General features: G+C 42.3%; 1 protein-coding gene across 3 annotated transcripts in view; it reads right to left on the minus strand.

The window, feature by feature from the left end:
• ARHGAP25 (Rho GTPase activating protein 25) overlaps positions 1-13,467 on the minus strand; it is a 95,474-nt gene that overhangs the window by 48,072 nt on the left and 33,935 nt on the right. For 2 of the 3 annotated variants that reach the window (XM_081264894.1, XM_081264895.1), the window contains exons 2-3: positions 9,525-9,724; positions 3,051-3,138 (exon numbers count right to left, since the gene is read on the minus strand). In XM_081264894.1, coding sequence (XP_081121020.1) covers positions 3,051-3,138; positions 9,525-9,724 — 288 coding nt within the window. Of the gene's footprint in view, positions 1-3,050; positions 3,139-5,850; positions 5,975-9,524; positions 9,725-13,467 lie in introns of those variants that run through there. The other variant, XM_081264896.1, reaches the window with a different exon arrangement.

Raw genomic sequence — 13,467 nt, forward strand, 5'->3', positions numbered from 1 at the left:
AAAATAATTAAACACCACGGTTTGCAATTGGGATGGTTTCGGCCTAGAGCTGCTTCCACAGAAGACAGATGCTAATCCTACTAAAATAAAGAGGAAGTTCACCATACAAGTTCAGCATTAGAGACAGGATCAGCCCAACAAGTCTGGAGTCTTCAGGTCATTATGTCAATCTTGGGTACTTCCCTAAGCTAGCTCAGAGCTCAGTTGTGGGAAATTGGAAGGGGACAGTCACCTTAGGTGGGAGCGACAATGAATATAAGTGTGACTTTTTAGCAAAATCACTACTTCCTGTTCAGATCATTGTTCTCTTGATTGTATAAAACTTTGCAAATGGTAAGTTCTCAATATTTAGTAGTAAACGTGTGAAGTTTGTTAGGACTTTCTTTACCATTTTCAATTTAAACCTAAGATACAGACATACGTAATATTCTTGAGTTTGGTGTTCTCAAAAGGGTGAAATGATAAGGAGGCAAAGATGGTACAGAGGGAGACCAAAGGAAAGAATGGGGGAAAGTGACAGAAAAAGGAAAATCAGGAGAGAAGGGTAAAAGAGGGAAAGGATGGGTATTAACCTAGTAAACCTATTAGACTTAGGTTGTAGACCATGTAGTTAGTACAGATCTGGGACTAGAATTTTAACATCTTCCATGAGCCTTCTTATAAGCAGGAATCTACAAAACTGGAATTTTCTTTAGTTGGTTAAAAAAAAAAGGCTTTAGAAGGAACAAGAAAGTAATGGTAATCCCTTTCAATTACAGGATACTGTCACCTTTCAAAATAGCCTTGTAAAGGCTATGTATTCTATTGCTATGTTTTGTCCAAACCTGTATTTTCCTACAGGCAACAAAAGACTTTCAAATTCGCCTTGGCTCTGGTCTCCTGGAGTTAGCAAAATGTCACAAGCCTCTCATTTTTTCTCCCTTTGGGATATCTTTTCATCAGATTATCAGTTTTTCTGACCAGAATTTTCAGTTTGTGAAAGCCTTGGCCATTCAGAAAAAATCTTACGATCTGTGTGTTTCCAAAAGTAAAATGAAAAATAAAACGTGCTTGGGGAAGAACTAAAAGATACCCTAGGTACTAAAATGTTCCTTTGGAATAAAATGAGGAGTTGTATTATTTCTGTTTTATAAATAATAAAATTGAAGCCCAAAGATCCAAAGATGCAAAGATACCTGCCCAGATGGTTACTGCCAAACTCAAGGCAAGGCCTAAATTTTTGCCTGCCTCACATTTTAAAAATAATAGCCTAACAACAATTAAAGGCTTCTCTCTGAACCTTGTATGACTAAAACTGATCCCAGAGAGATGGCCCTGATTATAAATCCTATTTCTTACGCCAGCATTGGCCCCAGAGAATTGTCATGTACAAAAGGAGCGTGAAAAGAGGAACCGAAAATTCTCTGCATTAAAGAGAAAAATCTGAAAATTCACAGCATAAAAAGCTATCTCACTTTAGGTTGGGTGGAGCCTTGGGGACAGTGGTGGCTATAGAAAAATGGTTTCCTACCTTACTACCGCTTTAGAATTATTTGTTGTTATGAAGTGTGTGTTGGGGGGAGAGAATGAATATGAATCTATCCAAGAATTCCCCCAGCAGTCTAGGAAACTGCTGTGAGCATGAATGACCAAAGAGAGGACAGACCTTCCTCCAGCCCCACAGAGCAATCTTCTAGGGAACTGGACTTTGGTGCAAAGCCCACAGTGAATTTCAGGGAAAGCTCTCAATAGAGTTTTCTGAGTTGAAAGCTCAGGCTTTGGGAAAGGGGTTCCCATGGATGATTGTGTCCCACAAATTGCACTGGGAGAGGGATTCTAGGAACAAAAGAGGTTTTAAGAGGAAAGGGTGGGATTTTCCCAAAAAGGGAGGAGAGACAAAAAGCAAGCTCTTCCTCTGAGGAGGAAGAAAGGAAGCTAGACCTTCAAACCAAAAAGCAAGGGTGTGCCCATGAGGGAACCAAACTGGGACTCAGACTTTTTTTTTTTTCTCTAATCATAGCCTGTGTTAGGATCTTCCTCTGTATTATAATTCTCTCTAGTTATCCTCAAAATGTCTCTGCACTTACATGACACTACTATATACCAGACCCTGTACCAAATGTTTCATATGGATTTCTCTACTTAATCCTCATCGTCATGATCACTGTCCCCATTTATGGATAGAGAAACAGAGGCTTGTTACACAAATTTTAAGTGGCAGCATCAGGATCTGGACCTGGGCAGGCTGGTTCTAGACTGGGCACTTCTACCCTTTCTGCTATGCCTGCTTCTCCATCAGTGTTCTGTTCTATGCACACAGCTGCCTTGTGCAAGTGGGATTAAGGAAAAGGGCATTCTGGGAACTTGTAAGCTCCCCTGCCAGAGCAGCAACACAGCACAGCCAAGTGGGCAGTCTTGACAACTCAAGGGACTGGGGCTGGCACAGAGGCAAGAGATAGTGGAGCAGATTCAGGAGTCCGAGCCAAACTGCCCTTGCTTCCAATGCATTCAAGGATGGTAACTCTGGCTTGGGAAGAGGATCCTCCATCATACAGCTCAAGTGTACAACAAATGACGTGCAACACCTAGCATGTGCTAAGTGCTATGTGCAGCAAGTTGTCATTTCTCATTAGGTCCTCTTGAGTTGCATGAGACTGCTGACTTCCCATCATTTTTAACCCTCCTAAAGGGCCATTTAACATGGTTCATTTATATTTCAACTGTTAATTTTAATGTTCCATTCACCTTCTAGGCTGAGCTACTTTTAGTGGTTACAGGATGATCCACTGTCCACATGAGGGCCTCAGGGCTTGGGACAGTACCTAGCTCCAAGTACACTCACAATGTGCTTACAGAATTGAGCTGAATGAGCACCCACTTAGGGCATTACTCAGGCCCTTGATGCTAGTTGACCAACTTGGATAGGCTTACGAACTACATGAGGATCCTCTATGTTATTAGCAGGATGACTGGTTAGTTGGTGAAGGACTCACCGAATAAAATCTTGACTTCTAGGATCCAGAAGTCAAATGGGGATATAAAACACCTCTGTCTAACCATTTGGCACCTACCTGGAATGACTTCAAAGACAAACTTCCCAGCTTCTTCTGGGTTTGAGGCAATCTCTTTGATGGTACTTCCTGGTAGATACATGCAACCCTGAAAGATCCAAAGTCAGACCTTTAAGATAAGCAGAAATTTTATCACCTATGAGCTAAAATTAAATTGAAGAACAGATGGTATAATAATGATGGGACGAGGAGGCAGGCAGGTAGAGAGGAACGGGAAAGGTGGCATCCAGATATTAATGGGGGCCCTTTTGCTCTTCAGGCCTTGGTCAAATTAAGTGGCAGCAATCTGACAGCAAGCTAGGTTCCTAGAAAGAGAAGGTCGAGGTCCAGCTGGGAGAATGTGCTGAGAGGGTGTCATCACCAATATTTGCCACATTCCACCTTTCTAAGACCCAACTTCAGGGTCATATAAGACACATGATCCTTGTGAAGGCAATGGTGGACACCAGTGGGACCATACTACTTGCCAGGCCACCAGAGGGGGTCAATAGGATGGAAGCGCAGGTGCCTTTTGAAGGGGAATTTAATAGCAGCAGCAGTCAATGAGAAGCACGACCCAGGTGCCTGCCCTTTGTTAATCACCTTGAATGTCTGATTCATTTAGTTCCTCTGGCAGTCCTCCAAGAAAGACATCATTATGCACATTTTGCAAACAAAGAAACTGGAGGATGAGAAAGATTCTGTGATTTGCCTACACAGGGCCGGTAAATGTCATAATGGTAGTACATCCCAGAAGCGAGTTCAAAGTCAGTGCCCCCAACCATCGCAACTGAGATGGTAGGGAACAAACAGCTTAACCCTCCACCCTACCCCTGGATCCATGGAGGAGGAGGAGGAGGAGGTTCAGTGACCTCAGAGACACAGATGCATTTTCAGAAAAACAAGTCAATGCCACCGTGTGTGAGCCTGGTGCATTATCACCTGCAGTGCAGTTTCATACACAAAGTCTCACTAGATGGGCTGGTGCTATAGCTCGGTGGATGAACACCTGCCTAGACCATGTGAAGCACTGGGTTCGATCCTCAGTACCACATAAAAATAAATAAATAATAAAGGTATTGTGTCCAACTACAACTAAAAAAAAATTTCTTTTTTTTAAATCTCACTAGATCCCCACCACAGCTCCAGATCAAGAGCATGACAAGACTTATGACTTCTACTTTGCAGGCAAGGAGACTGGCACTAGGAAAATATAAAGGACTACACAAAGTGATATAGCTAATTTTAATGGAGTTAATTATTTGTAACTTACATCTCACTGGATGTTGAAAGTAATACCTCTAAGAAGACTCATGTTTCTTTATTTAAAAAAAAGGGAAGAAGAAGACAGGTGACCCAGAAAGCTATAAGTGTGAAGAGTCTTCAGAAAAATCTCAGAAATAAGAGCAACTCAGGAGCCTGAAAGAATGAGTGTTTTGGGCTGGGGATGTGGCTCAAGCGGTAGCGCGCTCGCCTGGCATGTGTGCGGCCCAGGTTCGATCCTCAGCACCACATACCAACAAAGATGTTGTGTCCGCCGAGAACTAAAAAATAAATATTAAAAAAAATTATCTCTCTCCTCTCTCACTCTCTCTTTAAAAAAAAAGAATGAGTGTTTTTTGAGGGTCAGGAAATAAAGATGTCTAAGACTAAGTAAGAAAAAGAAAAGGAGGAGGAGAAGGAGGAGCTGGTAGTGGTAGAGAGGGAGAATGAGAAGCGGGAGGGGAGAGAGAAAATAAAAAGATATCTGTCTATAAAATGGAATTCTGTAATTCCTTAACGTTCCTCTGATTTAATTACTTAAAAATAACCTCCATTCACATGATCTTCACCATCTTTAGTCAATCACATCAATGCCTTCAGAAAAATGACCTTGAGATTGTGTTGTTGCTTGGCTACTTCTGATGAGTTATAGCACCAGAACAAAAGTCCCTGTTGCTTTTAGACAGGAAGGAACAACTGCTAGGAAGGGAAAGAAAGTCAAATTCAGAGTGAACTGCCTCTCTAGACTGTCAACTGGTACTCCGAATCATTTCAACAGAAAATAGTAGAAATAAAATACTAAATAAATATATGCTATTTACTGAGCAGTTACTAGGTGCCAGACTCCTATCTGATTTCCCTGAATATATTAGCACATGTAATTTTCACAAGAAATCTATCATTTCTAATACTGAGTATTAGAAAATCTAGTATTTTCCCCCACTGCAGAGATGAGGAAATAAAGCTTAGAGAGGTTAATGAGTGGACCCAAGACCACAAGCTAGTTCATAAGAAAATGATGATTCAGACCTTGGTCAGTGTGATTCCAGAATTATAAATAAGGCCTAATTTACAAGTCCCACCTGCTAGAAGAGTTGAACTTATTCACTCCAAGGCATAAATTATAAATCTCTGGACCTTTCCTCAGACCGAGCAGGAGAGACCCTTTAATATCGTAAATGGATAAAAAAGATAGGGTGCAGGAAGAGACGCCAGTTGGGGTGAGGGTGGGGACACTGATGAGGAAGAAGCTGTCCTAAAAGGGGAAGGGCCCAAGATGCCTATAACCACTTTCACCCACTTTGCAAGTTGACTAGGGTAGACTGTATGTAAAGCTAGGGGAAGGGTATAAGGGTTTTGAGGCCACAAGTCCTGCAGCATCGAAGCAGGGGTGACAGATATGGCAGTGATATGCTAGAGTCAGCTGCTACTGGTTCATGAGAACGGTCATTTCAGGAACTTGAGCCAGCTGCCATTAGGAAGACCTAAACCATACGAACCTGCAATCAAATATTTTAATAAAGATTCACTCAAACTTTATTACTTCCTAATAACTTACTATATTTGTCTGTTATTTCTGTTGTGGCGGTTATTTTCATTTGTAGTTATCTGTGTGGTGGAAATTTGTATTACATGGTGCTATCTCGCAGCTCTTCTTGAGGTCAGTCACATATTGGTGGTTTGAATCAATCACGATAGGAATATCTGCACCACAGAAGTTAGTGAATACCACACACAAGTCAACTTCCCCACCAGAGAGCCTGTTGTTAAGTATTCACCAGCACACCACTGACAGAAAATTACCTGTGAGTTTAAATTCCTACACTCAGAAATGTGGGTCAAACAGTTTGTACATTTTAAAGACAAAATACCCTTCAGAAAGGTTGTTTGAATTTTCATTTCCACTAGCTGTGCATGAGGATTCCTGTTTCCTAGGCCTGATTCACTAAAATTTCTAGAAAACCCTTCCCAATTTGATAAGGGGACAGTAGTGTCTCAATATCTTACATTGTTTGTCTTTCACAAGATTTAACTTTTTAATATATGTTTACTGGCCATCGTATTTCTTCGATAAATTGCCCCTTTGAATCATTGCTCATTTTTCTCTTAAGTCATTTGAACTTTCTCATGGATTTGGACAAATATTTTGAATATTAAGAAAATTTGTTTATCAGAGATACATGCAATTTTTTCTTGAAATTTTATTTTATTATGCTGATTTTTAAGATATAATTTTTATTTATGAAATTAATTTTTCACTCGTGTATCTTTGTTGTGCTCTAAAAGACATTAGCTTCTCAAAGATCATGTAGATAACTACATCTTCATCTGGTATTTTTATAAATTTATCTTTTTACATTTAAGTCTTAATCTAAAATCATAAATGGTGTGAAATGCAATGTGGAAATGTACCTTTGCTCTTACCTAATAAATTGGCTCATGTCTGTAAAACTTTCATGTCATTTCATTACTAGGAATCCCAAAACAATGTTAAGTGACAGTATAATAATAGTATTTTAAGTAGATTTTTCTTTATTGTAATGAAATAATTATGAGTGTATGAAGCCTATAAGCATGGCCACTTAATTCTTGTTTGTGATAATACCTAGATGTTAGTCCAAATTCCCAACAGTAAGAAATTAGTTAAATAAAATACAGAATATCCATCTGATACATTATTTTGCCACTATTATGATTTACATCACAGAATAATGTCAATATTAAGGGGCACTATTCATGATACATTATTATTTTTTAAATTAAGTAGTATTATACTAATTTTACATTTACAATAGATGATTTTCCAAATGTCTATGTGTAGGGAATGCTGAACTTTTTATTTCTTGTTGATGGGAATGTAATTTTTTTTCTTTGGGTTTTCTGCATTTTTCAAATTTCATACCATGCACATGTATAACTTTTATAATCAAAACACACATGATGATATATATTAAAATATACTCATTCTTCCGAAGAAATTCTAAAAACTTTATTTTTAAATTTTCTACATCTGAAAAGATTGTTAGATTTTAACAAATGCTTTATACAGCTACCTGTTGAGAGGCTGTGTAGTTTTTCTAATTTGCCATAGGGCATTGGTAAATTACATTTAATAGATTTCTTAAAAATAAATCATCTTTGAAGCTTTACCTAATTATCCCAGGCTAACCAAATCCTGATAAGCCTTGGGTTTCCTCCTCCTAGAAGTAAGGGTAAGAATCAAGGACCTCCAAATACTAATTTTACCCTTCAGCTTTAGTCTGTTTTTACAAAACAATTTCTTACACATGCTTCATATCATTGGATCATGGAACAAATGAAGGTCATATATTATTGTCTCATTATATAAAAGAAGAAAGAAGCACCCAGAAAAACTAAATAATTACATGATCAATTGTGGAACCAGGACAAGAATACAACTTTTGCTATAAAGTACTTTTCACTCTCTATACTTCATAGAAGCAAAAGTCCCCCAGTGGTCCTTTCCATTGCTTTGGGATGGCCAAAGAGGACTGACACTTCCCTCACTCGCTGCAGATGGGAAAACTTCCCACACTGTCTCAATGCACCAACCACCACTGTCTTGGCCTGAAATTGCTCACCTCTGCTAAGGTCTGAGTTGTTCATAAAGAAAAGGAAGTCTGGTTACCACACACAGGACACCAGCAATAACAAAGTGTGTGGTAGGGACTCTGGGGCCCTTCCTCCGCCTCTAGAGTGACAGACACTCAAAACATTCAGAGCCATCAAGGGATGCATGGTTAACCAAGTCCTGCTCATCTGCTGCTGGTCCTCAAGCCTGCCTTCCAAAACTGCTATCCTCTTCCAAAATGATTATTTCATTTTGGCTTCACCTGTCCATATCCACACATTCTTATCCTCACTCTTTTCAGTCAAGACCACCTGTTCACCTACACAGACAAAAGCTCTAGGTGGGTACCCAGGCATCCTAGTTGTCCCAAGACATCCAGCTTACATCTGGAATCTTCTCTTTCTCCCACACACCACAATGGCCACAAAGAATCCATTAGGTGAGGAAGAGAGTCCTAGGCCTAAAAATTGGGATCGCTAAGCCTACTCTTACAGCCTCGTGCATGCCATCAGGAAACCCTGCTCACTCTACCTTCAAAGCACCTCCTAAGTCTGACCACGTGCTTCTAGCCCACTGTGATTCTAAATAGCACAGCCTCTAACCTAGATTACCTTGTGTCCTGTTCCAGCCTCATTTATTTTAGAGCATGGTACCCAGAGCCATATTTAGAGCATGGTGCCCAGAGCCATAAACTAAAAGATGTCACCTCTCTGCTCAGAAACCTGCAATGCCACCTGTGATACTCAATATAAATGCTCAAGTCCTCAGAGAGGCCTATAGTGCCCTTCACAATCAGGATCCCCCACCCCAAACTCTGACCTCAGCCCTCAATTCATTGGCCTCATCCTCTCCAGTTCCCATTTCCAGCTCTCTCCCTGACACAATGACCTCCTGCTACTATCCACACAGGCCACCCATGCTCCCCTTTAGGCTTCATAGGGGCTGTCCTCTCTGCCTGGAATGCTCTTTCCCAAGATCTGCCATGCTAACTCCCTCTCCCATGCTATCACCCTCTTCACAGGGCCACTCTGAAGACCCTATTTAAAATTGCAACACTTCCCCCAACTTCTCCATATCCCTTACTCATTCAATGTTTTTCCTCCTAGAACTAATCTTTTTCTAACAATCTCCATACTTTTCCTTATTATGTTTATTTTCTATCTTTCTAAGCTCCATATGGAAGCATTTTTACCCGTTTTACTCACTGGTTAATTTTCAGTACGCAACATACCGTCTGGCATTAGAATGCTAACGTATCAATGCCTTATGTTCAAACATTACAAATGACCAATATATACTGATCAAAGGAACAAATCAAAGAGCCCCCAAATCAGTTTTCCTGAGCCCAAATGAACTCTCTGAGCCCTTGACTCAGTGTTGCCACCACAATGGGATCCTTGACTTAGCAATGCACTTAGGAAGCAATGCACTGCGGACAGTGCTCCTGTCATCTTTGCTACATTTATGTATCTAGAATATAGTAAAAAGGCAAAAGCAAGCTCCCCACAGATGGATATGTGTGCAGCTCTATTGAGAAGGCCCACATGAGTTTAGGTGCTGTCTAACCTGGCCCCAGCCCAGCCTCCTCTGTGCCTGCAGAGGGAGAGCCATATTAAAGGGGACAGATGCCCCTAGGGTACCTGCGGCTTCACGTCCTCTTCGTCCTTGTAGTAGTAGAGCTGCTGTGCCCTCAGCACAAAGTACCTCTGCTGCCAGTTTTTCACGATTGACCTCTGCTTCTTCAGCCATCCCATCTTGATGGGCCTTTCCAGGGGGTTGGGGGTGGACGACGGGTGAAAGGCCGCCATCTGCTCACCGGTCATCACGCTCCTGGACCGAGCTATAGAGAGGAAGAGAGAGGCCGACTGACCGAGGGACATGAACCAGTGAGCAAAGGGCGAGTGGGGAGGCAAAAGAGGAAGCCCCAAGGGGGCTGAGAAGTGGGGTGCAGCCACTGCTGGGTCCAGCTCAAGGGTCCAGATCTGGATCAGAGAAAGTCCCCCCCGTGAAGGCCGGGAGAGGAGCGAGGGGCCCCGGCTGACCACAGCCGGACTCAGCGACTCGCACGCCGGCCAGCAGCTACTGCCAGCCCCCGCATTCTGCAAAGCGAAAGATTGGCTGGAGCCTTCTGTAAAGGAAGTGGCCGCAGCATCTGACAAAAGGTGCTTCCTTTTCCTGCGTGGGAGTTAGTATCTGACAAGAGAGAGGAGAAAAAATGTAATGCCTCGCTCTGAGGGTTCACGGTGAGTTCCACGCAGCTGCTTTTGCCTCCGGAAGCTGCCTGGGCATTCTTCCACAGCCACGGGTTCCAAGGAAGAGCTGGGGTGTTAGCTCTGACCTCACTGTCCAGTGGAGTCCTTGTCCAGAAGATCCCACTAAAATCCCCAGGGCTGTCCTTGTGACCCCCATCAGGCAGTTGGCACTTCCTTGATATTCCTTCTGTGTAAAGTGCTGGAACCTTCTGTCCCCCTGCCCACTGAGAGGATTTACAGCCCTTTATGCTGAACCAAAGAAAGGCCTTGGGTATTGCCTTCCTATTACTATTCCAGTCAGGTGGTCACTGCCAATAAAACTCAAAAGAGGACCTGAAGCCAGACCCCTCCACCCACTGCAAGGTATAACTGACTTTTGCCTTCCCACAAAAGTTTTACATGGCCATTCAGTTGGGTCTTGGCTTGTGCCTCCAGGGTGACTCTCACCCAGGGCAACTCTCTCTTTTTCCCTTGCCTGCACCAATCAATCACTCTGGTCCCCATTCAATATCTCCTTCTGATGTCCACCTTCCTTCTTTCCCAGCCATGACTCTAAAACCACTTAGAGCTCCAGGGCTCCTGGACTTTGTGCTGGTTCTCCACACTTACTCATACCAAATATCTGCATTTATTTCTTCTGGCAAAGGCTGCTGGAGGAAGTTTCCATCTTTACAATCCCTGTATCAGAATTTGTTGGTTCCTGGAACATTCAAGACATAGCTGAACTAAGCCATCAGCTCCACTCTCACCCCCATTTCACCTGATCAAAGAGCAGTTTTTGCTTTCCTGGATTTCTTAACCATGAATAAATTATACAAATTCTCTGAGCCTTATTTTCCTCATCGTCCCCTATTATTTGGAATATTTGTGGAGATTAAACAAACAAACCATTTGGCACTGTCCCTGGACAAAGGTAAGCATATGTCACTCTTATTTTGTTAAAAGTGACTTTACATCCTACTACAAATATGGAGATCATTTCTGAGAGCTTCCTCAACTTCTTTCTTCAAAATATTGCTCTATCATTAAACTTCCTCTCTTCTTGCATTCCTACATTTAGTGCCTTTAATTGCCAATTTCTCCCCAATTGCTTTTGATTCCTTTATTTCTATCTCCTTCCAGGCCAATGATTCTCAGCTTTTATTCATGTTTATGGCATACTTTCAAATACTAGAATTTTATACAGAATGATAATCTTTATTCCACTAACTCCAATTGTATTCAGAATTATCATCTTATTTAATGTTCCGCCCTTCAGTTCTGTAGTGCTGTCTGCAGAGAACTCAGTCCTAACTGCAGTCTCTTGACCCTCACAAGGGGTCCATGTTCCTGTAACATACCCTCACACCTGGGTTCCAGCTGCAGTCATTCCTTACTTCCCACAGGGACCTGGAGAGGTCTCGAGATACACCTCACTCAGCCCCCAACTAAATGAACATCATCACAAGAGTATATGTATACTCAATATTAGTGTAAAAAATGGTATTTTGATGAGAATTTGGCAACATTTGTGCAAAGGGTTTGCTTCATGTCAGTGTTTCCTGGCAACCCAATAGAGAACTTTGTTTCAGATCTTGTTCCTCAGCCATCTGCTATTTTCAAGATCTTTCACTGGAGCTGAGCACTTACTCTAAGGCTGTGCAAATGATCCAAAAGAACTACAGGAGGGTTTCTGCAGGAGTACAGTGGGGAGGAGGCAATTTGAAGGCCTATATTCAGCTCTGTATCTCTCCAAGTCAGGCATGTACCTTGCAAAGATGCTTATCTGCCCTAGAAAGAGGGCAGACAGAAATGAAAAGTATGGTTCATACATGAAACTTTTAGAGAAAGTGGAAGAGCAAGGCAGCCCATCAGATTTGAGCATTCTATCCCACCTTAATAGTCTCTGTGTAGCCTATCCCAGTGTGACTTTTGTGATATTAGACATGGGTGGTGGTGCTTATTGCAGTAATGTTATGAGGAACCTTTATGAGGCCACAAAAAGGACACTGCACAGGAGAGGGGAAGATCAGCAGGTGTCACACGGTGGCTACAAGGACTCAGGCTTCTTGGGCCACCCAGAGAAACCCAAAGACTCTGTGTTTTTGTTTTTGGTTTTGGTTCTGGGGATTGAACCCAGGGGCACTCAACCACTGAGTCATATCCCCAGCCCCTTTTTAAAAATTTATTTGGAGACAGGGTCTCACTGAGTTGCTTGGGGCCTCACTAAGTTGCTGAGACTGGCTTTGAACTCGCAATCCTCCTGCTTCAGCCTCCCCAGCCGCTGGGATTACAGGCTTGCACCACAGTGCCCGGCTCCAAAGACTCTGTTAGGACCATTATGGGAGACAGAAAAAGTGAAAGGTATCCAGCAGCACAGAATGGGTGGGGCAGGCATTAGCAAGAGCCACTAAGACACCACAGATTGAAGAGAATTCACTCTGCACAGAAGAACTCAGTTGCAGGGATATCATTTTGTGCTTAATTCTGGGGAATTTTTCATGCCTTTTCATGGCAAAAACAACAATAACCACAACAAACCCCTTCCCCTAGGAGCATCTGAGTGTTGCAGAATGGCCTGGTAAAGCAAGAGGTATGAGGACCTTGTTTTCTCAGAGTTGGACAAAAGGAGATTTGATAACCTCAAGACAGTAAGGCAAACCACCGTTAGCCTATGTCTGGCCAAGCCCTGACTACCTTCTTTTGTATTTTCAAATGATGTCGCTCACCACATATCCAGCCAGTATTTTTTCAGTGCTTGTTCTCATCCCACTAAAATTGATTTGACTATGGGCCTGGGGCCACCCACTACATGTTAGAGTATATAATGGCTCCACACTGACCTCTATACTACTATAACAAGACCCAAACACTGGGGGCAGGGAGGGTGCTGGCTCACAGCTAGGTGCTCAATGAGCCAGTGACTAAACAGGGGAATTTTGGGTCCTACGTGAAGAGTGATCTGTATCTTAACCCTCAGCATTGTTCACAAGCCAGGCCTATCAAGGGATGGTTCAGATATCAGAGAAGAAAGCCGGGTGGGCCTTGGTTCTGACTAAGTTTCTTTGTTAATCTCTTTGAACAGTCTCTCTTCTTTATGGGTGTGAGTTGTTCCTGGATGAAATAAACAAAAATATCTATTACTATTAGTGGAGCTGTTTTTCATAATGAAAATGATAACCACGATAAGCTTTGCTTGCGAGCCATTCATTGTACACATCATGCGTGTTCCCTTGGGGAAGGAGGTCCGAGTCAGGTGTGGGCTGCCGAGGTGCTGAAGTGGACCAGGATGATAAGGCACTTATTTAAGATTTATAGAACAATCTGGAGCAAGTAGGTAACTCGGTGAGAC

Source organism: Spermophilus citellus (assembly GCF_964194105.1).
Source record: "Spermophilus citellus genome assembly, chromosome: 13".
NCBI lineage: Eukaryota > Metazoa > Chordata > Mammalia > Rodentia > Sciuridae > Spermophilus > Spermophilus citellus.